The 26,821-nt window shown below is 37.5% G+C and overlaps 1 protein-coding gene across 3 annotated transcripts; it reads right to left on the bottom strand.

The window, feature by feature from the left end:
• Positions 1 to 3,008: 3,008 nt before the first annotated feature.
• Positions 3,009 to 26,109, bottom strand: LOC140758960 (protein FLX-like 1). 3 transcript variants are annotated; one of them, XR_012104176.1, is made up of 7 exons: positions 25,643 to 26,109; positions 24,931 to 25,163; positions 22,397 to 22,560; positions 19,547 to 19,629; positions 19,248 to 19,464; positions 14,472 to 14,530; positions 3,009 to 3,393 (listed from the first exon to the last, which is right to left on the bottom strand). XR_012104176.1 is itself a non-coding variant. In XM_073095384.1 (5 exons), the coding sequence occupies exons 1-5, from the start codon at positions 25,973 to 25,975 to the stop codon at positions 19,366 to 19,368; spliced, it is 912 nt and encodes a 303-aa protein (XP_072951485.1). In that variant the 5' UTR covers positions 25,976 to 26,109; the 3' UTR covers positions 19,077 to 19,365. The 3 variants fall into 3 exon arrangements, 2 of the variants coding, with proteins under 2 accessions (XP_072951485.1, XP_072951486.1); XM_073095384.1 differs by lacking the exons at positions 3,009 to 3,393; positions 14,472 to 14,530 and having other exon boundaries at positions 19,077 to 19,464; XM_073095385.1 differs by lacking the exons at positions 3,009 to 3,393; positions 14,472 to 14,530 and having other exon boundaries at positions 19,077 to 19,464; positions 19,547 to 19,623.
• Positions 26,110 to 26,821: the final 712 nt, after the last annotated feature.

The raw sequence follows: 26,821 nt of genomic DNA, 5'->3' as shown, positions 1-26,821 counted from the left end.
TATCAAGGACCTTATTAGGTTTTCAATGCTTTCCACAACTATGAAGTTCACCTTCGTGGTGGAATAAATCCTTCTTCATTTTCATCCCTAAGAAAAGCGCAAATCTGTTATTAGATTTCTAATCGATTAGCCTAATCAATCGCAATTTTAAGATCCTTACTAAGTTATTGCTAATAGGATAAGGCTAATGATGGAGGATCACATTTTCAACAACCAATCTACGTTCACTAAAGGGAGAAAATTCTAGATAAATTTGCGTTGGCCCACGAACTACTTTCTTGGGCTCACTAAAGCAATGCAGAGGCCTTCAACTATGCTCGGTGGCACACTCTTTTTTGTATCATGTCGGCCAAGGGCTTTCAGAACAAGTGGATTTGATAGACCAGGCTTTGTCTTCAATCATCGCAAGTGACAACCTTAGTTAACGATTTTTCTTCTATCTTCTTCGATCTCAGGGATGAACTCTAGAAAGGGGACCCTAGCCCCTCTCATATTCATCCTAGTTGCAGATGCTTGCTAGGTTCTTCCACAAGGCATACATTTGAAGCCTTATTCGAGGAATGGAGCCTTTGACTAACATAGAAACCTCAATCCTTTAATTCGAAGAAAATATGCTCCTCATGTCTTAGTCTAACAATGACTCAATCTCCAACCTATATCATTGTCTTGTTTGAGCTAGCCATGGGGTCTCACCACCAACCTAGGCAAATCCTGCTTGCTAGCCCTATCTCCATATATTGTAGCCCTTTTTTGTGTTAGTACTTTTTAGCAACTCCATGGGGTTAGTTTCCAATTAAGTACTTGTGTTGTCTCCCCTTCAAGCTAAACCCCATCACCTCTTAGGATTAGTGATTATCATGGTTAAGTGTGAGAAGAGACTAACTACATAGACGTCAGAACTATGTCTTTAGGTATCATGGTTGTTATAGTGAATCCAGTGTTGTTGACCCTCCCATCTTACTTAATCAACTCTTCTAAACCCGAATAAAGTCATCTCCACATTAACACCATCAAGAAAACCTTCTCTAAAAGGACCATGCTACAAATCTCTGGGCTCTATTGTTGGGTCGCTTGGGGTAAGGTACATGCCTCCCAATGATCTTAAGTAGTCTAGGGCACATGTTTCCAAGTACACCTTAGAAGGTTAGATGTGTTTGCCATGATGATTAAGACTTTCTCATGTTTAGAATCTACCTCCCCTCAGCAACCATATTTTGGAGGTTGACCACAACAAGCGCTTTCTCTATTTGCGTCTGGCTGATATCTTTTACTATAGGTGTAAACGAGCCAAGCTTGATCGAGTGTGGCTCTTATAAAGCTTAAATTGATATTGATTTTAAGCCTAGATTTGTTAGCAAACTTGAATTGACATCATTTCAATTCGAGCCAATTTTAAACTCGAGCTTAAACAAGTTGCTCAATTAGGAATTTTCAACTTTATCAATTCAAGCCATTTTTGAGCCGGAACAAGCTTGAATCGATTTAGGCTTGAATCAAGCTTGAAATAAAGCCTAATTCAACTATAATGAGAGAGGCTGATCTATTTGATCAAAAAATCTAATGGTTCATGTATTTGTGTGTGTATAGCATTATCAAGTCGACATAAGATCAAGCTCATATCGAATTTAATTTTGAGCCTAAACTTCATCATCGAACTTGGCCTTATCGAGCAGGCTCGATTATTTTGACAGCCCTATCCTTTACTCGGGCATCACCACTATGGATTGGACAGGTAGTTTGTGGAAAATGACCCTTACCTTCAATGTGAAAATCTTTCTCTAGTTGGCCAGCCTTCATAGGGTTCATACAGAGGATGCCTTGGCATGCAAAGGCTTCAAAGGATCGGCCAGATCCCAGCTTTGTGATGGTGTGTCCAAGCCTATTCACTTGCTCCTTGAGTGCCCCTTTTCCCCTCACTTCTAGGACTCCTTACCATTCGATGGCAGAGGCCCCTAGCCTTCCAACCTCAATTCAAGCGTACTGATCTCAGTGGAGGCTCACCTCGGTCTGCCTCACCTCTGCAAGGTGTTTGACCACTTAATGAGGGGATCTTCTAGCGGCTCCTTTGTAAGGAATACTAGAGGGTTTTCCTGCGTGAGGCTAAAACACCTACTAGCCTTCGAATCTCTCTATATCTGAGATTTGGAAGCTGCAGCTGTATTATATTCCACCTTCCTTCTCTGTCTCATTTGAGGATTTTTTTTTTTCTTCCCTCCTCTCCTTATAATTATCTTTGTTCTTTCTTTGTGATTTTGATTTTCTAATAAATCTATCTGGGTCGATCCCACTTCTCTCAAACAATCAATAGAATCTTACTGTTTGCTTTCACGACATGACCAAAATCAAGTCACAAAGAACAGCAAAGGATAGTATAAAAGCTAAGTAACAATATTTCGTGCAGGTACAGTACCCTTTTACAACTAACATCTATCAATATGCAATAAATAGCCTATTCATGTGCAGCATCCTCTTTATTGCAGGTAATATAAGTGTGCCCACCAAACCCTTTTTTAACTGCATATTTTTAATAATTCCTGTGCCTTTTCCACTTTTCATTTTGACAGAAGAAAGCAGATCCACATTTTATAACTTTAACACCAAAATTTCACCCATAAATTCTAGCATTTGCAATGAGATAAATGCTGCATTATTATGCACTGCAAACTGGAAAAATACTAACCTGGCCATTTATAATATCTGCATTTTAAGTTTTACAACCATTGATTAATGAAAGTATAATGCTTGGCAAAACAAAAACATCAAATTAAAGAACTCAGGGATAAGTGAACTACATTTTGAAGCAATTTGTATAAGATAATCAACTATATGCACTCCCATACATTTTCTTATCAATGCCACCATAGAAGAACAGTGAATCTCCCAAATTAGGGTCATTCGCATGAGAAACCAAAATGGGTGGCAATTCCAATTGGTAAACAATGCATCTCAAATTAATCCTGGCCAATCTTAAGGCTAATAGCAACATCTACCAAGAAAAGGAAGGAGTCATTTATTACTTTCAAGTCAAACAAATAGCCTGCAAATTCTCCAGCCAAAATCAGAGACCAGACATTTTCTACAACTGTTTGAAGTACATAAGGCAGTTAGTTATGTGGTGTGACCAGCCAAGGTGTTGCTTAGCTATCTTACACAAAAGGGCCAATGTGGGTGCATATCAAGTGAAAGATAAGTACAATTTAATGTTAGACGTATGTGAGAACTAAAAAGGAATAAGAAAAAAAAATGAATTTAAAGACATCAAATTTACATTATATTGAGAGCTCCACACAGTGTGACACTAAGGCCTCTCCCATGCATCCAAGATTTCATGTGTCCAAGTATTGCCTCCACAGAAATAAAAGTAAAGTTGCATACATTTTCCCTCCCCAAAACCTGCGTAGGTGGGAGCCTCATGCATTAGGATGCGCTTATATTAGAATTTTACAACCTTATTACTTAAAAAATTACTGTCAAAGTGTCAAGTTAACTCAGTAAATACTCTATACGAGCTAACAAAAGATCATTAACCATATATAGGCATTTAAAGAATCTTGATGTCACAATGCTTATAGCTAGTTATGCAGATTGCATCCTTAATTCACTAGTATCTAGCTACAATATGCACGTTGACTGCAGACAAAATATACCTGGTCCTACCAGGTGTGGTTGACAGAGCATCATAGCATATGCATATAGTGGTCAAACAGACCACAAGTTCCAGAATATCCTTATGGAACTGGTATTCAATAATAGAAAACTGGCAAGCAGTACAGGCAGTGAATACTACAATCCTTGAAGGCTCATCACAGAGCTTAAGTAGATAAAGAGGGCACAACATATATAAGAACGGAATCCATTTCACATGACACTATCCAGGATTTATTGGTTCCATGAACCTTAAGCAAGTAGCCGAAACTTTTCCAACTTAACTAGCCAGTATGACCTTCTCAAAAGAAGCTTAACAAAAACCATCTATACAAACTGCCACTGGTAAACACTAAAACCAATGGCTGGCTATGGACTTCTATTATAAAAAAAAACAAAAAAAATCACTACTGGAAACTGATGAAGCCTGTTGGGTCCAAGTTACTTTCCACCACTTCAATAAAACTCTAAACTGTAAAATAACTCTAATTTAGTTATGGTTGAGAACAAAAATATTTTAGTTTATGGTTATGAATTGCCACCCAAAAACCAATTGAATCAACTGATTCAAGCCACTCACAAAAGGCTCATGATTAACTCAATTCTACAAAATATCAAGCATAACACGATGCTAAATGGGCCAAGACTCCTCTTTGAAATTGGGCTTGAAATTACTTTCAACGGAGTAGGGACATTAATTAGATGTGAAAATGAACTATCCTATGATATGATATTAACTACTAGGAGAATTATGGTTACTCAGAGCAACTTATGTTGATTTTCTAAGTCAATTTCTGATCAAAAATTTTGTAAGGTTTTATATAATTGGCAATGTGTTTCAAAATATTCTAAATGTGTAAAAATGTCTAGAACCTTTGTATGAGCATATGCACAAGTATTATAAACTCCTATGAACAAATTCAAGAGATAAACATACTTTCAGAAAATGATTCAAATCATAAAGTCCAAAACTTTTTTATGCATGGGTGTAAGAAGAATGGTCCTAACCATTTTGGGAATGAAAATCGAGGAAAAGAAGTTTAGGCGATAGGGCGTTCGAACGCACTTACATAATACTGTTTTCCAGCTGATTTTGTAGACAATCTTTTAGGGCTATTTGGACTTTAATACTTTAAGTGGACAATCTCTTCAATTATTATTTGAGCAATTATTATTTCCACATATTCTGTTTTTATAAATCTTTGAAGACTTCGTCTCGAAGGTCACTGAGACGATAGCATAATTTCAAGGGTTATCAAAATTGGGAACCGATCACGACAAACAGTACATTGCGGGTTCGAATGAATAAGACCTTATAAATATAGTCATGAGAATCAACAAATAATCTGTAAGTCTATTTTGTAACTACTATAGTTATTTTAGTGAATGGTTTGATAATAGGATTTGTGATTTTTTTCACATAAAATCTGTGTTTGTGATTGTCTTTCTTTGCTTATTATTTGCATTTTATTATTAATAGCATATGGTGGATCCGATATCCTAGGGCATTTTTATTTTTTCAGAATTGTTAAAACATTATATTCCAAATGCACTTGATTCATCTTAAGCTACCTTCAAATTGGGTTCTCTTTGAGATTGGATTTTTTTTCCTGATTTTTTTGCTTCATATTATCCCGCCATGGTACAGGTAGTTCAAATTAATCTCAGTGTAACACCCTGAAATATATTAAAAAAAAAAAACGACGCAAGTGCGTGCGTCCCAGCCTCCTGCCACCCCCGTCCTCTCTTTCTTCTCCTTCTTCCCGTACCGTGCACACCACCGACGCTCCCCACTCTATTTCCCTCTATACCTCCACCCCACCATCTCTCCCTCCCTCTCCTCTCATGTAGTCGACACCGAAGCCGACGAAGCCCCGGAGCCGACGAAACCAACCGTGACTCCCTCGGTAAATCCCCTACCCAGCCATTAAATTCCAGTAAATCAGCCCCTCCCCCTCACCATCATCGGAGTCCTCGACGGCCGACGACTTCACGTCTAGCCGCCGGTCCGAGAGCTCCGGTGGAGGGGGGCTTCTTTAAATGGGCTTCGAGCCCTTAGTGAAGGAGGGAGGGGAACCTCCATGGCCACCAGCCATTGGGTGCGCCTCGCCGCCCCAGCTGGGAGGCAAGCTGCTCCCGCTCCCCCATAGGCGAGGAGGGCGGACAGCAGCTTGGCGCGAGCTCGAGCTACGCCCCGCCACCGTTGAGCCCTCCTCCCTCCTCTCTTTTCCCTCCCCTTCCGTCCAGCTAGCCACCCACCCCAGGTGAGGGTCACAGGCCACCGGCCTCGAGGGCGAGCTACCGGCAGCGCAGGCTATCGGCAGCGTCGGGCCCCTTCTCTCGCCCCCTCTGTCTCCTTCCTTTGGAAGGGGATGGTGAGGGAGGGTGGGGGTTGTTTGGGGTTAAACAATCCCCACCCACGCCCTTGGTGGGCTGCGGTTGCCCATGAAGCTAGTGGGCTGCGGTCTAAACCGCAGCCCATGGAGCCCATAGAGCTAGTTTGGTTGCGGTCTAACCCATGGAACCCTTAGAGCTGCAGTTTGGACCGCACCCCACGAGCTATTCCACTCTTGTCTGTTGGGTTGGGCTCGAGCCCAACCCGTTACCCTAGCCAAGGCCCAATGAGTTCATTTGGACCCTATAGCCCAATTTCTCTATCCCACCTGATTAATTAGTCTAACCACCTAAATAGTGTGAATTTTAGGATGACATAGAACTCACCCTATGGAACCCTTGACTAATGCATATGCTTAAATCTAAATTCTCTAATAAGGTAATTAATTTTATTAATTCTCTAACCTTACGTATAGCTTTACTTGCGTGAATTAATAGGATCGACACTGCGCGAGGAGGATTTGGAATTCCGGAGAAGCCGTCTAGTTGAGGGAAACTAGAGTACTATAGAGACCCCCCAAGCGAGTAGAGTTTATACAAGTCTAAAACAATGTAATTGCAGTTATTATACCTTCCATGATATTATAGGAATATTAGTATTAATACATGCATTTAGTATACCAATAATATATTTTGACATGTGCAGTTATTGATAGTATACTCATCATAATGTTATGAGAATGTTAATGTTAGCATATGCATTAGTATAACTATGATCTACATGTATTCTGGTATGAGAAACTCTTGCATAAATATCTGTAGTGAATATAGAATGTAATAACCATGATGGCTATAACATGACTTATTGATGTGGGCATCATCTTCAATTTGACCAAAATAAAATTGCTTGAGTCCAATTTTGGTCTAATTGAGCTAATTAGGCTCAACTTATTTTTACATTTAATTTGTTGAGTTGATTTTTAATTCAAATAATCAATTGAATTAGTCAATTGATAGGTATGGTAAGCCTATATGCGGGGGATGTTCGCATTGAGTTATTACCTAAATTAGGTTAGTCAATTTAGGTAAGACTTAATCAATTAGGATCCTATTAGGAAATGAATTCCTATTAGAATCTCAATAGATAGTTATGGTAAGCTTATATGTGGGGAATGTCCACATTGATTTATTACCTAAATTGGGTTAGTCAATTTAGATAAGATGATCAATTAGAGTCCTATTAGGAAATAAGTTCCTATTAGAATCAGCTAGAATCAAAGTTGTTAACCTATTTAAGGGTTATTGTGTGAGAAATAAGGAACGATTTGGAACAATATTTATTTGAGATCTCTCACTTTCTCCCCTGTGGTCTTTTTCTTCTCTCCCTTGCTCTCCCTTTCTCCTACTCCATTATAAGATTCTCCTATAATCTCTTCTACTTCCTCTCTAAACCTCTCCTTCAATCTCTATTTTTTCGTTGGTTACTGCTACTGTCTAAAAGATTCCAATAGTGAAAGAGAATCTTTGAGTGCCCAGACGTAAAAAAAAAAAAAAAGGACTTGGTTTCAAAGTAAAAGCACTACTATTCCATTTATTGGTAAACCTAAATTCTAAAGTCTTTCCTTACACCATATTTTAGGCCTTTTTACTATCAATGTACCTATTTGAGAGTTAAGGAAGCTATTGCCTTATCTGAGTGGTTTTCTCTCTTTCCATCTAGTAGTGATCCTTTTAATCAATTAACTTCTTATTAGTTATTACTTACTATATTTTACTTTAGTTACTTGTTTGGGTCGATTGTTCTCCAAAATATTACATTCATACTAGATTTGCATCACTTATACACCCATAGACACTGCACCACTTTCACCTATCATTAGTAGTCGAGTTCTGACTAGGCAGTGCCCCCTACTCACTCAGCTCGGGGTTAAGGGTAGAGTGTATCATATATGACTTATATTATTAGTGCCCTACACCTAAGGTCGGTAGCCTGAGTGGCATTCAAGTAATTATACTATATAGTCAGAACTAGATTATGATGATAGTAAGAACATGATTGTGAGGCAGAGATATATCTCTAGCGGTACCCGACAACGCAAGGTTATGGCGTCTACTGATGAGCTGAGTGCTCATTACTATCCCACTAAGAGTGGTGATGATTTAGAGATAGTGAGATATAAACCTACGACCGAGGTTCTTAGTCTGATGGCCACAGACAACCGGTTACATGCAGTATCGCCATACATGTTTGGATGACATTACCGCTAGATGTGTATATACATCCCTCCTTGATATATGAGATGATGGTTGGTTATGTGATGGATGATTTTTAGAGAATATCTACATTATGTGGTGAATGACTCGGTGAGCTATGATAAAATATAATTAATGCCTTGGTGAGCATGTAATGACTAAACCGCCCTGACTTGCGTGAATACGGGGAAAACTACTCTTTTTACTTCTAAGCATAACATGTAAATGTTATGATTGAGATTTATATAAATAAGAGATTGCATCAAGTTTTATACTTGTTTCTTATCCTGATATGTTTAGGAGTAGGCATGTTCATGAATAGTACTGTATATTCTTTATCAGTTGCATTGATTTAGTAACTCATTGTAAATCATTTAAATAAGCTTATTCTATCATTAGCGACTATAGGCATGCGTTGAGATATGTACCTGTTATTTCATTGTTATAAATTGTACGGATTCTACTTGCTGGGCTGTATGCTCACCACCTCTTGGTGATATCATTTCAGAGCTAGTGTAACACCCCAAATTTAAAATAAAAAAAAAAAAAAAAAAAAAATTCCCTCTGACTGACGCACATGCCGACAGCCCCTGCCACTCTGCCCCCCCCTGTCCCCTCTTCTCTTTCTTCTTCCCCTTCCCTTGCCGTGCACGCCACCTTCCACATCTCCCTTAAATCCTTCCCATCACTGCAGCCATCCCGAACCTCCCCCCCCCCCCCCCCCACACATTTCCTCCTCCACCGCATTACCTCTCTCCCTCTCTCGCAAGTTGCCGACAAAACGCCGAAGCCGGACCCAGAGCCATCGAGCCTGCCAGCTCGGTTTTGGTGGGCTGTAGACCGCAGCCCACCAGCTCGGTTTTGGTGGGCTGCAGACCGCAGCCCACCAACTCGATTGTGGTGGGCTGCGGTTGGACTGCAGCCCACAACAAGCCTTGGTGGGCTGTGGTTGGACCCCCAGCCCACCTCTTGCAACCTTGCACCAAGGCCCTCTTGCCTATTGGGTTGGGTTTGAGCCTAACCCATTACCTCTAGACTAGCCCATTTGGGGCCATTTGAACCCTATAACCCTGTTTATCTTTTTCCACCTGATTTAATTAGTCTGACCCCCCCGTAATGACAATTTAGTATCATGTGAATTTTAGGATAACATAGGACTCACCCTAGGAGACCCCGACTCATGTATATGCCTAAACATAAATTCTCTAATAATAAAAAATTAATTCTATTAGTTCGTTAATCTTACGTATGGCATTACTTGCATGAATTAATAGGATTGACACAGCGTGAAGAGGATTTTGGGATTCCGGAGAAGCCGACTAGCTGATAAGACTTAGCATACTGTGGAGACCCCCCAGGGGGGTAGAGTTATACAAAATCTAGAATAATGTAGTTACCGTCATTATACCTGTCATGACACTGTAGGAAGTGTCGGTATTAATACATGCATTTAGTATATCATGTCATGTCTTTACATATGCAGTTATTGATAATTTGCTCATCATGATATTATGAGAATGTTAATGTAGCATAAACATTAGTGTGATGATGCTCTATATGTATATCTGTTGTGAATATAGAATGTAACGATCATGATGACTATGACATGCTTTATACACTCATAGACACTGCACCACTTCCACCTATCATTAGTATTCGGATTCTGACTAGGCAGTACCCCTACTCACTCAGCCCAGGGTTAAGGGTAGAGTGTATTTTATATGACTATACTGTTAGCGGCCTACACCTGAGGTCGGGAGCCTGTGTGGCATTCAAGTAATTATACTGTATAGTCAGAACTAGATTATGATGATAGAAGAACATGATTGTGAGGCGGGGATATAACTCTAGTAGTACCCGACGACGCAGGGTTAGGGCGTCTGTTGAAGAGCCGAGGGCTCCCGATTCACCCGCTGAGGGCGGTGATGATTTAGAGAGTGAGATATGGACTTACGACCGGGGTCCTTAGCCTGATGGCCACAGACAACCGGTCACTTGTAGTGTCGTCATACACGTATAGGTGGCATTACCGCTAGATGTGTATATATCCCCCCTCGATGTATGAGATGATGGATGATTGTTTCTTGAGAGTATTTACCCTGTGTGGTGAATAGCTCGGTGAGCGATGATGAGTATGATTAATGCTTTGGTAGGCATAAAATGACTAAACTGCTCTTTTATTGCTATACATAACATGTAAACACTATGATTGCGATGTGTACGAATAAGAGATTGTATCAAGCTTTATATCTGTGTGGACATAATATTTATCGATTGTATTGATTTAGTAACTCATGTTAAGCCATCTCAACAACCATATTGTTATTGCTAACAAATATAGGCATACAATGTATATACACATGCGATGTCATTATTTTAGATGGTATGGATCCTACTCGCTGGGCTGTAAGCTCACCACCTATTGATGGCATTATTTCAGAGCTAGGGAACGCAAGTGCGGGTAGCGAGGAGTAGCTGGTTTTCTTTTTCAGTATGTCTTTTAGTTGTATTAAGCCCCTGCGAGGACGTTATGATTGATGATGTATTTTGGACTTTAGCATTGTATTTTGAATGTATATTTGGAAGGCTTGTTGTGGCTTGTGAAACTTGTATCCGAACTCTTATGGTTGAGTTTATTTATGGTGAATTTGTGCTATTGTATGCCTTGTGAAATTCTTGTACTGACAGGTCATGTGATGCACCGCGTGGGGAGATTTACCCATGCGATTTACACGTGTATTTGGAGGTTTGGGTGTTTCAGCTAGGGGAAACAAGTGCAGGTAGCAAGGAGTAACTGTCTTTATTTCAGTTAGAGCTATTTCTATTAATTGTATTGAGCCCCAACAAGAGTTTTATGATTAAAATTGTATTTTGGACATTAGAGTTGTATTTTAGATGTGTATCATTGAAAGCTTATTGTAGCATGTGGAACTTGTATCCAGACTCATATTTGCTTGAGATCATTTATAGTATGAACCTATATTTCTATGTGCTTTGTGAAAATATATTACTGACAGGTCACGTGATGCACCGCATGGGAGGATTTATCTACGCAGTATACACGTGTATTTAGAGGTTTAGGTGTTTCACTCAGATTCTCAACCAATATCAAATTACTTAAATGAGCTTTGATGGAGCCTATATCTTGAGATTGATAAAATTCTTTCCAGTAATTGTCGACACAGCTTAGATAACAAAGCTCATATTAAATACACCCTACCCAAGATGTTTTTGTATCCAATTTTGAAGTTCTAGATGCAAATTCAGACTACAATACAGAGCCAGACGATTTAACATGTAATTGGGCTTGTTTCCATGTTGTTATGCTTTGAGTCGAGTAAAATGACAACCATTTTTAACTAAATAGTCTGAACAAGTTGACTTTGTGCATTTTTTGACATATATTTGGTTTTCGTATTAAATGGCTTAAAAAAGAGTACAGAAATAATTAGATCATGGTTCCAGTTTCGGCCGAAACAGATTGGGATCGGCGATCCCAACCCGTTTGCTGGTTTTGGCTAGGGTTTCGGTCGTTTCGACCAAAACGAGTCGGATCCGACCCGGGGGACATCAATAACTAAAGTCCCCACCCCCACCACCTACCACTCTCTCCATTTTCGATAAAAAAGTGAGTTATAATTCAATTAAATAATTTTATTATTATTTTAAGTTTTAACTTTTAATATAATCAGTATGCAATAAGCTAATAATATATTTCTGATTTCAGATGGAGAGATATAGATTAAGAGCTGGGCAATTTAGTATTGCTAAAATTGCTGCAGCTATATCTCATAACACTCCAGCTGAATGATGGACTATCTATAGATGGGAGAAGGCACCAAATTTGACGCCAATAGCAAAGAAAATTTTTAAGTGAAAGAAATTGAACTATTTTCTCCTTAATCCACACAAAAACACACAACCGATTGACAATGAAAATATTGGATAAGTTAGTTTTTGTCATTATAATATGAGATTGAGGGAGAGAAATTTAAGAAGAAGGCAGAAAATGAACTGATTGATTTAAATCATGTTTTTTAAAGAAGACCCCTTAACTCCACGAATCAGAGAAATAGAGGACAGGTTATTAGATGACAGAGATAACCCATGATTAGATAAGATATTGGGAGAGACCATGACGATGACAGAGACTAGTACGAATCGTTCAGTAGCGAGAGATAGTATACCTACTAGTACTAGTCATAGTCCTAATGATACATATGATGGTGAGATCGTTCCATCTACATTTGTTGAGGAAAATCAAGGAGGCATAAGGATTAAAGACAGAAAAACTGAGGATATATATACATATCAGCGACGTCATGAGAATGTTGCTTCCTATGATTATGGTACATCAAGTATTTATTATTTAAAGCCATCACAAGATCCATATGCTAGTTATTATCCTCAGTATTCTCAGGCACAAGATCCAAATATTGGATATTATCCTCCTCAGACGCAAGTCACACAATAAGATCCATACAATATAACCTAGTATGATGAAATCACTTTTTAGAGCATCAAGTCCCTGACATTAATAGTTACAAACTTATGATGATTATGATGATGAAGACTATAGAAATTTACGAGAACCAGCTCGATATTCATCAAAGTTTTAAATTTTAAGTAAGTTAATATATTTTTTTAGTTTTTAGACTTCATATGTGAGTAATTTTTGTTTTCTTATTTTTTTGTCATTTCTTCTACATTTTTCTACATTTTTCTGTATTTTTAAATAATATTTAGGATTTTATATAATTAAAAAATAATTCGATCCGATACAAACAACTGATACGTATCGTTTTTCTGGACGGCCGATACCGATCCCGATCCTGATACTGGGAACCTTGAATTAGATCTTTCCATAGATGAACAAGTGATTCATTAACAGGCATAGCATGTTTTAAGCGATAAGTTATACAATATAACAACTAATACTTATCAAAATAATGATACCAAGAATCCAAGATACACTCATTGTGCAATATAAAAGAAAATCACAGTCCATGATAATGGCATTATTATCTAATATAGAAATCAATATCTTAATCTTGTAATACTAGCAGCAACAAGGTAAGGCTGCATACCAAGCTTACTGGATCGAATAGGTCACAATGAGCTGCCAGTTGTTACTTCAAGAGGTCAGAGTGAGATGTGCCTATCTAGCTTTTGGTTTTAGTCACTATCTGCATCTATTATTGTCTTTCATTTTATTGCAATGAGTAGTTGAAGCATCTTAAAAGAGAAGGGGATACTTGGGCCTATTTCTTTAGAAAAAGGGTATAATTGAGTTGCATTTAGAAACAGAATGAAAATCTCCAGCTTGTTGAAAAAAGGAGTCCATCTATGGGTGTCTGTATGCATGCGAAGTACAAGTATATGCTTTCTAATTCACTTGTTTGAATTTGAGATTCACAAAGTCCACATCACCATCCTATGGATGTGTCTGCGTTTGCTTTGTCACATCTCATGATAGTCTGTTTTTCCTTGATTCTAACATTCTATGATGCAGATCTGATCTTCACGCAGAGGATGAATCTCTTTAACAAAGCCAAGATAGGGACAAATAGAAACTGAGCCCATGTGCAATCAAAACCACTGCTTCCAAGCTATATTTGATTCAAATTATCTGAATAGCAAATATGATCATTCTATTAAGGAGCTTCAGCGGTAACATTACTTCAAAACTTTTATTAGAGCTTTTTTCATTATGGTAGTACTATCAGCTCATAAGTAGTTGCTGGATTCTACAGAAGACAAAAAAATGTTGCTTGACAACCTATTACAACATTAGGGCCCTAGACTGGCCCCAATTTAAGCATCAAATGAGTAAATAAATAAACCAATAAAGATAAAGGTAAAGAGATTAAAAAGAACTGAAAACAATTCACAATTTGAAAATCACTCATTCGGCCAAAGCAAGATTTTCTCATGAGATGACCATAACGGGTGTCCCAGTGCACAAGGCTCCTGCCTACACAGGTTTTGAGGGTAGATATACGCAGTCTTACCCATAGCAAAGTACATTAGCAACTGTTCACAAAGAGGAAATCATGAAAGAATTACCTAGGGCAGATCTTCAGAAATTGTTGTGATTCTCAATCAAGGAAAAGAAGGGCAATGAGTACACACTGAACATGCATTAATAATCGTATGAAAAAGCTCAACATCACAAACAAAAAAGACTAGCAGTTATAACAAAAGCACAGGGGCACGACACATGGAAAGGATCACCATACCTCAACCTTAGCATCTCTTCATGCTACAGAACTTTCAAAAGAGCATCAAAAGCCAAAACCTAAAATATGAAAACAAAAACCTAAAGTCAGAACAACTGACAAACAAAACAATGGTCTATGTACAAGTAGAAACAATGAAACTTATCACATTCACAAGGATACAGTTTTAGATATAAAAGTTATATAGGAAAATGCAATAACAGAGCCTTCATTAAGCCTCACAAAGCATAAGAATAGAAAAGGTTCTATCAAACCAGGTAAAAATAGTAAGAAATTACAGGATGACAAAAGTCTAGCAGTAATGAAGAGATTGAAGTGATAAATAAGACCTAGAAAATAATAAAGAACTATATTTGCTGGAAGAGGCTACCAAATAAGACCATGACTCTATTCTCATAAATATTTTAGGTAGAATAAGGTGTTGCACCAATTACTTTACAAACATCAGAAGTGACAAAACTACAAAATATGGCGATACACATCATTTGACACGTTTACCTTTCTCAAAACTATCATCATTCAAGCAATTTCCTAAATATATGAGATATGCTGGGCCACTAGAGCAACTCGGCGTGAGAAGATCAATGTAGAAGAGAGATTTTAAAACAAGCAAGGTTTTAAAAGGCCAAGGCACATGGGCATACAAGGGGTTATGTAGCACCTAGGCAGTAGGCGTGTGCCTAGGTGGGCACCCAAAATTCAAACAGTTTAATAAACAAATAAAGGATATAATAGTTAAAAGAAAATTTTATCAAGCCATTAAAATTCACTAATTTATCAACATTTACAAAATTTTGAATTTCAAAGTCAACCAACATATTAAAATATGATACAAAATAGTAAGGTGGGACTTAAGTAGAGCCTAGTTATACTTTGTCTAAAGCGGGAGCCTAGGCATTAAAGGCAAAAGTTCTATAAAACAATGAAACCAGCTAACACATTAAACATTAAACCTTTAAAACTGGCAACCAATTTCAACCACATTAACATCAAGGAAAGACTTCCCAGAAAAGTTGATAGCTGCCAAGTAGAGTCCACCTTACTATTTGTAGTTTAGGCACACGCAACTGTGGACAGACCTAAATAATTTAATCTAGACTTGACACAAGAGACTAAACAACATGAATACAACATAAAAGGACATTATCTAGGAGGACAATATAGAAGTGTACAATCATAAGATCATGCAAAAAAATTTCCTAGATAGGAAATTTAAGATTCACGGAACAAAATGATTTTTAAAACTCAGCAAGCATGTTGTTTTAATCATAACGATTGGAAATTAGCACTCCTTAAATCTCAACTTCTGCTCCATTATGGCTGATCTCTAGATAAGTGGAGCTTTGAGGATGTGTTTAAACTTTTTATACGTCATTACATCATGATGAGTTCGCTAGGGAAGAGTCAAAAGGACAAAGTGCTTAAAAGTAATATCAACAGGAGGCCAAAATGCAGGCCAACAAAATGGTTTGATCATGTTCAAAACACAAGATGGAAGGAGCTCTCAAATAGACCTATGTAAAAGAGGGCTTTTCCAAAAATGGCCACAGATAAAGTAGTACACAAAGAAAAAATCAATGTATCATTGGCTTTTAGTCTGTTATACAGAAAGAGAAGATATAGTTGTAGATGTATATACAGATGATCCTTCTGTGTCTAGCAGAGCAAGAAAAGAAAAGGGGTGATGATAAACTTTGCTTTGTCTTTAACAATGACATTGAAGAACTGAAACTGTAAACCTAAACTCTAGCGAGGACTGCAGCTGGAAATGAATCTTTCCATAACCAACTATTACAGAAGTCGTACTCCCATAGTACATAACATCCACCAAGTAAAAGTTTCATAATTCTTGTTTTCCAATCTTGCTGAGGAAATAGGACAACTAAAATATGAAAGAGGAAAGCATCTAACAACAACATACTGTGTCGGGTCAGCTATATTGATCTTTTTCCTCCATTCAGCTCCATTTAGTAAAGATTCTTTGTTAAGTTGTGGAAAAAAAAATATCAAAGAAAAACCAAACTCCTATTAGTCCATTAGTGACAAAACCAAGATTGATCAGGAAAAAACAAGATATGACTTACTTGATAAAACTGGTCCACTGGGGCTCAATTGCGATGCGTTGCCAATAGAAAATTCTTTCCTCATAACAGTTCTCTCATGCGCCAACTATGTGTTCTAGCACATATTTCTCCATTTGAGCAAAGGTTATGTCTGCATTCATGTAACAGAAAGGACAAGACCTATTCTACTTTCTAAGCTTCCTTCTCCTACATGAGTTCAACCTAACAAGCAATTCTAATTTGTGTCAAGAACATCACAACATGATTGGACAACTAACTAGGGATAAAGAGAAGAGTAATATAACAAAAATAAACAGATGGTCAGCAGTTCTTCACATACAGGTGGTTGACTTAGCAGCTACTCATATAACCATACTAGATGATTCGATGGCAGAGTTTCAGTTCTGCAAGTATTCAGAAGAATCTAAATTCCGGAACATCTAAATGAAAAGTGATACAGCAATACAGTTTCAGCAAAATACAAATGTTTCTAATGAACAATAATCTACAACGATCTCCTCATTTCTTCAGGGAATTATATAATTGTTGCCCAAAATGTGCAGAAACAAGGATTTCCATGTTGATGCCTGGAGACCTACCAATCAGTGCTCAGCATGGCTTGCCATGTTGTCAGCATGATGTCCTCTTGATTGGCAGAGCCTATATGGCCTACCACACCTCAATGGAATTTCTAATGCCCCCTTTTACCTAAAACTATGGTTTAACACTTAACATAAAAATACACAATCAACAGATATAAGAATACCTTTTTTTTTTATGCATATGCCTGTCATTGTGCAGCCAAACTGTCAATAAGGCAATTAATACTTTTCAACTGTATCAAAATCTTGCAGTAAATTTAATGTGAAGAATGAAAGAAAGGTACACCATTACATCTACAATCCCAGGCTTTCAATTGTTATCAATTTTACTCATTTACACCTTTTCTTCATGTTATCCTAATTTTGAATAAATGAAATTGGAGGTATTCATTTTTCCTTATTTGACCAAATTTCTGCTTTAAATATAGAGGAACTTATATGAGTGGCCCCATTAAAGGGATTTTAATTATTTGACCTTCATTACTCATTAATCTCACTTAATGTTAATTCCTTTTTCAATATTTAGGAACATAAAATGGAAATTTTTTCTTTTATCCTAATTGGATCTGAATAATATTTCAAACTTAGAGTAATGGTCTCAGATGACCCATTGAAGCAAATATCTGCAGAATCTACCCATCTTTGATTGTCAACTATTCAAGCATTTCCTTGTTTTCCTCTATAAATCTCTACCGAAGATTTGGCAAAATTCAATTTCCCTCAATTTTACCTGAATGTCTGATCTCTTACTACTCTCATCCAACACGATTTGAGTACTTCATGACCTAGGAAGTGATTCTCAAGCTTATAAGCTGAAACCTAATAGTAAATGCAAACAAATAAATAACTGTACAAACACCTGTATCAATCAATATAGGGTGAGCAAAATTCATGTTGCACAGTTCCGACCGCCACAGGGGTCAAACTTGTGTTAGATATTGACAATTTGTATATAAATATTAAAGGACATATAAGAGATAAGGTTTCACTAAATTGAAGTGTGCAGGAGCAACTGGAGCATCTAAAAGTGTTCCAAGTCAACTATCTAACTCATCAACAGAATCTGAGACTTATTAGTGTGTCCCAGGAACACAGAATAAGATTCTCAGGAACTTTCATTGAAAACCCGGTAGACAAAAAAAAATGAAGATCACAATCTCAAGATTCTGACACAGTTTGACAACAGAATAAGTCAGTCACTAAATTTCTCTTCAAATAATAAGATCAGTAAAACCACAGTCCCACACTAAGACCTATGAAAACAAACAATTTTGACTTATAACTGTCCAAATACCAAAGTGCAAACCCCAATAGCAAGAACAACGAAGGCAAATAATTCAGTAAACTAGAATGCTGAAGAACAAGAAAGTAAGAAACCTAGCAGGCAATGATGGTCAGAAAGGACATGTGCCAAGGATCAGACTCATGCATGTATCAGGTATCTCAGGCCAAAAGACACCTGCAATGCTGAGAAGCACACCAGCTATAACCATTTCCAAAACACACATTGAACATCTTAATAAGAGGTAAGCCGGAACTCTCACATATAATAATGTCCATAAAAACAATCATCCACCAGAGATAGACAATATAGTGAAACAGTTAGTGACACTTCATAAGGCATGGAGATTGCCTACATTAGGAATATAAACTGCCACCTGCTGCAAGCTTATAACTGTAGAAAGCTACAGAAAGTATTTTCAAGAATAAAAAATTGCTGCAAATCTTAATGCATCTAATCAACAGCAACGGCATTCCAAATGACTCATTTCCAGTATAGGTACATTAACCCCATAAAAGGAATTCTAATAGCTACTTAACAATGGATAAACATTCCAGAGTTTGGTAGGAATTAACCACAAGTAGAACTTTGGTAAATGCATCAGCTAATGAGAAAGATATCTCAATTTTTTAGAACTAAAGGTTAGATGATCCCAATCACAGATAATTATGGCATCCGTATTTAATGTTGAATCACAATATAAACAGAACTAATTGCGTAAATCAAGCGAATAGAATGTCATTGAAAAGACAGCTGATGCATATGACTGGAAGTTACATAGTAAAAGCTAGGAGATCAAGTACCAAAAGTAACTAGACAGGGATCCTACCACCCAACATGGTATCTGATTAACCACACTTCAGATGTAAACTATGTAGCTACTAGCTGCAGCAGAAAGCTTAGGTCTATGCAAGTGAACAGGATAATGTCAACTGAGGCCATGTTTTTTATCTTCGTCCATAAGCTCGCTGCATATCATAAGAACCCCAAGAACCAGGCCCAGAACCAGCTCCATACTGGGTACCAGCGTCAGCACCTCCAGGTGCCTGAATCAGGAGAAGAATGTAAACAACGAGACATATACATAAAAAAAAGCTAGCTAATTAATAGCAGAAACAAAAGTCATACAGGGTTCATGCCATAGCCAGGAGGATAAGCATTTGCTGCATAACTGGTTTCAGGATTCCTATAGTTTGCATTATAACCTGCAGCTAAAGAAAATACATAATAGTTTGATCACTACAGATCATACGATAATAACATGTGTAAGTCCAGAAATAATGTTAAGTAACTTGTTTTAAATAAAATCAGATCACATAATTCTGCTTCTGAAAGAAAAATTATAATAGTAAAGTTTAACAGCCAGATATCAGCTGCAAAATGCAGGAAAAAGATTATGTGAGGCAGAATAGTATGTTCATATATGAGAACTCCCAGATGATACACATTGTATATTTGCATAAATAGGCAGATTGCCCATTATAATTTGCAGAATCACGACTTGAACGAATATCTATAGGATACCATTCTCAAGCTTGAATGATTTCATCTTGATATGCAGTAAAACCCCACTAAAACCACCATAGATATCATGATCATTGACAACTTCATAATGAGAGAGAATAATCACAGCAGCACAATCCTAAAACTGGAATCATGATTATACAAGTGCCCACCAATATTTCATTGTATGGCTCCAAGAAATATGAGCAAATATCATGGATTTAAGTCAACTGGAATTCATCCTTTTATGCAATGATTGTCTTGCAGGCGCAATATTGGCACGTGGCACAATGGGTGCCACACAACAGCCCTACTCTCACTTCCTAGCAGTGATCTATCATTATCAAGTGGCTCCTAGAGGCGATTAATGGTGGAGAGCGGCTGGAGAAGGCAATTAATAGTGGAGAGCATCGTTGTGAAACCGTCATCCTCGTGATCCACTACTTTAAGTTAGATCTACAAAGCGGATCCTTTTTATTTTTCTCATGTTTGCCATCATCTTCTCCCATCTCCACTACTAAGTCACACAATGAGGAGACAAAATGGCGATGACAAGTGTTTGACGAGGAGAGTGCATTGGTGGTGGAGGTTCCGCAGCACGGTAAATAGCCTCCCTCTCTCCTCTTTTTCTCTCCCTCTCTTGCATGAGTTCGCAGTGGAGCCTCTATTCTTGTGGCATGATTGGCAAGTACCGTAGCATGTGCCTTGCTACTGACTGGCATAGCAATCCTTGCTCTTAAGTTCACATGTTAAATAAATTGTATAGTGGAGATTAGCCAACTTGCATCATTGCATGTTTTAATACTTAAAAAGAGTAACTTGGATAATGGTTGCAAACTTACAATAAGCTCATGAAAAAAATTACTATGACAAATTTGTTTTGATTATCTACTAGAGTTGACTAGATTCTAGAAAAAGATACATGTCAAAATGATGTTAGCATCTTGTTGTTCATTGTTTTGTGGATTTTTATGGGAATTAGATTTTCATTTTTTTTATTTTCGGATGTATTTTTTAGCTAAAATTTAGATTTGTTTTAAAGTGCCATATTTGGTTAAAACTCGTAAAATCTAGAATATTTGCCTGTTAGTTTGTTTTTAGTTAAGCTTTATTAGGATTTGGTTGATTTTTAAGTTAAAAGAGCCCTAGTCAAGATTAAATTAAGATTGATTCTGATAAATTTAGATTATTAAGGGGAATTCTGAAAATAAAAGAGAAAAATGATGGAAATTTGAAAACTATTATTCTTGTGGAGGATTCCACATTTACCTTTTTCCCGTATCCTTCCACTTCTCCTTCTCTTTTCCCCTTGTCCTTCCTCTTCCTTTTAGTGGTGAATTACATGCTTTATCTTATCCCCTACAATCTAGATGGGCTTTCCTTTTTTCTCACAAACTAAGTAGGTTGCCTTCCTTCCCCAACCATCATGTGAATTTGATCTTCTTTTCTTCACGGTTTCGTGAGTTATCTTCCTCGTTCTTATCTATCTAGCCATACTAGTATGGAAAAGGTACTTGCAGACAAATAAAGGGATTCATTGAATCCCTGTATTTTCTTCTTACACATCGATCTATGTACATCCTTGTCCTTCCTAATATCATCATGTTCTCTCATCCCTAGGCTACATAAACTATATAGGTCTACTTAAAAAATCTTATTGATTCACCAAAAACACCTTTTCACCAAGAATATCGCATTCTAATATATGGTTCTTTTCTAGTTATTGAAGGCAGAAACTTTAAATCTTCCAACTCTATTGATACCAAAGAATCCCATCAACTTCATGAAGAAGAGGTAGAATTTGAAGTATGTAAAATAGGAAGATAACATCTCATATTGCAGTGGATCATGCAGTATTAGAATAGCAGTGATAACTCTCTTGAAACCCTTTGAGTCAGCATCATTTTGTTCTTCGGTCATACCTTTCAATGATCAAGAGATCTAAAGACGATAGCTATTTGAATAAAGTCCTATGATCCAAATCCAAACAATAGGGAAAAGAAATAACATGAATTGGCTTGTTATTCTAATCTTCTGCCAGCACCTGCTGTGAGCATATCCTAAATCTCCATTCCTTTTCAAGATACATGAACATTATATAGCTTAAACCTAAACTTCTTATTTGATGCCATCCATATATGATTTAGAGTATTTAATAAGTTCTATTGACTATTTTCCTACTTAACCCATAGTTAATTACCTCAAAAGACAAGTGTACATATTGTGGAGCAATGAAGCGTAAAAGGCTGATGAAGACAAAAGTCAATTGAAATATTGAATCTAATACATAAAAAATCCTAAATAGGGTAGCTATAAGCTGAAAATCTAACTATAGTACATTGGCATTAGCTGCCTTCAAAGATTAGCAAATAATATTGCAAAGCAATAAAAGCAAATGAGATTCACTTATATCATTCTCAGTCCTCGTGTGCAGTTAAAAATAGGAGAGAACTACATGCGCAGCTAGTCAGTTACCTTGATTGCCAGCAGCAGCTGCAGCTCGTGCCCTCTTCTCAGCATTTGCAACCTCAGCACGTAGCTTCTCCACTTCACGCGCCATTGATATCAAATTCTTCTCCATCACTTGCCCCTGCTCAAAATTGTCTCCATATCCTTTCTTTTCAGCCTCAATTGCAGCCCTACGAGTTAGTGCCATGAACAGGGTCAACCTTATATATTGCCTTATAATCTGAATCAAATAAAAGAATATGTTGAACTTAAGTACACGATATCACAAACTTTTTGCATTTCCATCCTTATTCCCATTAACTAAGCATTTCTGGCTCATCTATCCTATCTTCAGTAAATCTCGCTGGGTGGGGCCTCGTCATAAGGACTCCCACTTCAAGTAAATATTTCCTCTCTCATAACTGGATTAAAATATAGAGAGAATGGTATTTAAATTTGTAGGAGAGCTGCTTCATGGGAGATTTGGGTGCCATGAAGATCCTCTATCTAGTCATTGACACCCACAGATATGTAGATCCTCCCGTTCGAGTAGTTTCCCTGTTACTCTTTCTAAGACTTCTTTCACATACTATTGTGTGGCTATGGATGTATAGATTTTATGTATCAATTGTTATTAGTGTGATTAGTACACAAATGTAATAGTGGACTATTGTTTGGACACTTCTTAAATTTTTAAAAACAATTACAGTACAATAAAAAAAATATTAACCTCACATACGAAGCCTAAAAGCTTAAAAAAATAATCACTTACTCAAAAATAAAAAATAAAAAATATATATATAATATATAACAATATATCACATATATAAATTTTAATAATAACTTACCTCCAATAACAACAAAAAATCACAAATTAACACACATATAAAGAGAGAAAGTGCATGACAGATAAGTGGGGTGACATTCATCCACCCACTAGTATTAGGTTCTCAACGTGGAGAGAGAAAAAAAAGGAGAAAAAAGAAAAGAAGTAGAAGCAAGAGAAGAAGAGAAAGAGGAGAAAATGAGGAGGAGCACATCCTCTCTCTCGCATTAGGTCTTATACAGGGATATCAAAATCAACTGATCTCGACCTGGTGTTCAGCTGATTCAAATAAGGTATCAGCTGATACGACTGATACCCACTTGATATCAGCCAACTGATTGATACCAAACCTGGATCGAAATTGGTGATTTTTGGATCCATGCTCTGTTGCTTAGATAATAGTTTGTTGTGGCTCCATAATTTCTTTCATTGAAATGAGATTCTTAGAGTCAACTCTAGTTATTTTACACCCTCTAATAGTTTAGCAATATCCTACTGACCAAAGGTTATGGGCATGCTCCCAACAAGCAGTAGGAGAGTATTACTACAATCCAACCAAATAGTATTAGAAATTGGACTAAATCAGAACTATGAGTAGGTCATGGAGAGTCAAGTAAACAATAAGTGGAGAAAGATATCCTACTACGAACCATTAGAAATAGACCCAACAGATGGTATTAGAGTTTGGATTAAGAGCGAAATTAATCAATTATAATTAGGTCATGGAGAATGAAGTAAAAAATACAAGGGAAGAAAGATATACAACCACATATTTAACACTAGATATGTAAGAAATCATTAAGCAAGGGGGTAGACTTTTTCATACATTGGAAGAAGAGATAGTTAGGTGATAATTCTCCTAATTGGATTACAAGAGATAGCGGGAGGAAGTAAGGCATTTATAACCTTCAAGAGATCTTTGGGAATTAAGGTACCCAAGTGAAAAATTGAGAGAAGAGAAAGAATAATGAGAAGAGAGGAAGAAGAGATAGAAAGAGATGAAGAAAGGAAAGAGAGTTTTTAATCCTCAGTTTTATATCTCAGTTATGCCAGTTATAAATTTACCTTCAATCGTTCTCTGTTCCTGATTGTGGAGTCCACAGTTTATCAACGCGCCTTCTAGTTGATCTTCGACATCAAAATTAGTTGTGTTTGAACTTTGTGATTATATATGCCCTCTTACTGAAGTGAAATATCCTCTACAAGTTCTCCTGTGACATTGCAATCAATCTTGTGATAATTCAGAACTAGTTTTCTATGATTTACAAAACAATTGGACTTAGGTAATTCTAATTTACCAAAATGATACCAGGGTTGAGCCTCTAGCAACATTATTTTATCGGGGATGACAAGAGAGATGTTGCAATCAATTTATAGTGGAGCCTCTAGCAACATTATTCTATCAGGGATGACGAGAGATGGTGTAATCAATTTATAGTGGATTGCTGTCATTATTTTGGTTTTGTTTTCTTTTTTCCTTTTTATTCTTTTTTTTCTGAGTTTCATGTGTTCCTATCACTCATACAAGAAAACATGTTCTCCAACAAGTGATTGACAGAAGTCACAGGATTATCATGGGCACCACAAATCCAAATTAGAATCATTCAAGAGATTGCTCAATCTATATAGGTGTTCCTTATTAGAATCAAACAAGTTGTAAACCAGAAAATTTCTTGACATAAATGACTCCAATAAAAAGAAGTAATGCAGTACGTGGAATAGAATACTACACTACCTCACACGCTGAACCTCCTGCTTCATGGTCTCAATCTCAGCTTTTATCGCTGGAACCTGCTGCAAGTCAGCTGAGCCCCGAGACAATTCCTGAGTGAGTGCTTGAGTCTGGGAAGTAAGTTCTTGCCTTGCAGCATTGAGCTTCTGTATGTCCCCGTGGACCTGTATAAGCTCCGTCCGCATGCCCTCAACTGCCCGTAGCTCTGATTCCACCTTCATTGCCTTCTCATAAGCCTACAACAATAAATTTTGCCCAAATTATGTATCAGGATGCGACATTTCACGAAGACCGAGAACCCAACTAACAAGATAAATTATGTATCAGGATGCGATATTTCACGAAGACCGAGAACACAACTAACAAGATAAGGTCCAAATATATGATTTAGTAGGCGACAAGGATCTTCTTCTAAGAAGTGAAAGCCCAAATTAAAATCGGGTGTTGCAAAGGATTCAATAACAAAAGAGATCAAGTACAAACATAGGATTCACTAGCAAAAAACAAACAAAAGCGAAGTCCCCAAAAATAGAACCGGGTATTACACAGCGTTCAGTAACAATGGAAACAATCTTTTGACTAGATAATTAAGAACACTATAATGGAATCGGGTTATACAGAGGGAAAGAACAATCTTCACCAAGTTAAAGGGAAAAAAAGAAAAACAAGATCAGCAAAGAACTAGGGAATTCCACAGAATTCGACGAAATTTCACCTCGCGAATTTCAAGGTCCTTATCGGCCTGGGCGGCGGCGAATCCATGGGATACACGACGAAACTCGTGTTGCGCCGCGGAGAGCTCCTGCTTGAGGGCGACATGGGTAGCGGCGAGTCGTTGGTTGTCGACGAGGAGGGCCTGGATCTCCTGGAACTGGGCGGCGAGGCGCTCCTCCATGATCGCGGCGGTGTGGTGAGGCGGGGGCAGCATCGGGCCTCGCAGGTCGTCGAGGAGCGCGGGATGCATCGGGCCGCGAGGATAGTCGTGGATCGGAGGAGGAGGAGGAGCGCCCTTCATGGAGTGTGGTGGCATTCGATTTCTCCCGGCCATGGTTGAGGAACCCTAGAACAAGGAGAGGAAAGGGAATGCGAATTAGAGTGTAGAGAGAGAGAGAGAGAGAGAGAGCGCTCCCAATTCTACAGTATACTGTGGAAATTCCGGTTCCTGTAGGAAACGGTCAGGATAGAGAGCTCCCAATGAATCGATACTCGATAGTGTTATACTTATTTTTATCCATAATTAGAGGAGAGAGGGGGCTTTTGCAATTTAATTGCATTTGATATTATTTTATTTATAATAATAGAGTATATTGTGCATTACAAATATAAATTATGTACATTTTAATATAATAAAATGTTAGTTTTATATGCTAAATCAAAAGGCTAAATGTAATTAAATTGTAAAAGCCCCTAGAGGAGAGCTATATATTTATATTCTACTACAATACAAGATAGAGAGATCATCTCCGTTATTCAACTAAATAAAGTAAGGATAAGGAATCTAATATACATAGTATTAATAATATTATAGAAATATTAATTATGGTATTACTTATACTATATTTGGTGATGTTTAGCTACAAATCAAGAATAATAGATTCCTAATTAATAGATGAGAGCCCTTCCTCAAGGTGATGTTTACCTACAAATAAGGAATAATAGATTCCTAATTGATTGATAAGAGCCCTTCCAAGCGCATCCACGTGCTACAGGGTGCTGGGCCAAGCCCTGCATCTCTGCAACGAAGGGTTTGCCCAAGAGAAGAAGAAGAAGAAGAAGAAGAAGAGTAGGAGGAAAAGAAGAAGAAGAGGAAGGAAGAAAATGAAGAAAGGAGGAGAGGGGCTGAGCCGCAAGGGAGATCAACGGCCGCTGGTGGCCACTCAATGGCCAACCTCTA

The sequence above is a fragment of the Typha angustifolia genome, chromosome 4, assembly GCF_048772165.1.
Source record: "Typha angustifolia cultivar Huaian chromosome 4, ASM4877216v1, whole genome shotgun sequence".
Classification (NCBI taxonomy): Eukaryota; Viridiplantae; Streptophyta; class Magnoliopsida; order Poales; family Typhaceae; genus Typha; species Typha angustifolia.
The sequence above is the reverse complement of the archived record's forward strand: the minus strand, read 5'-3'. Positions and strand labels throughout refer to the sequence as shown.

Excerpts from the sequence above, each read along its gene's own strand:
- LOC140758960 (XM_073095384.1), bottom strand. The coding sequence starts at position 25,975 with ATGGCCGGGAGAAATCGAATGCCACCACACTCCATGAAGGGCGCTCCT. Across the intron at positions 25,164-25,642 it reads AGGACCTTGAAATTCGCGAG|GCTTATGAGAAGGCAATGAA; the intron begins GTGAAATTTCGT and ends TTATTGTTGTAG. Across the intron at positions 22,561-24,930 it reads CAGGAGGTTCAGCGTGTGAG|GGCTGCAATTGAGGCTGAAA; the intron begins GTAGTGTAGTAT and ends ACTAACTCGTAG.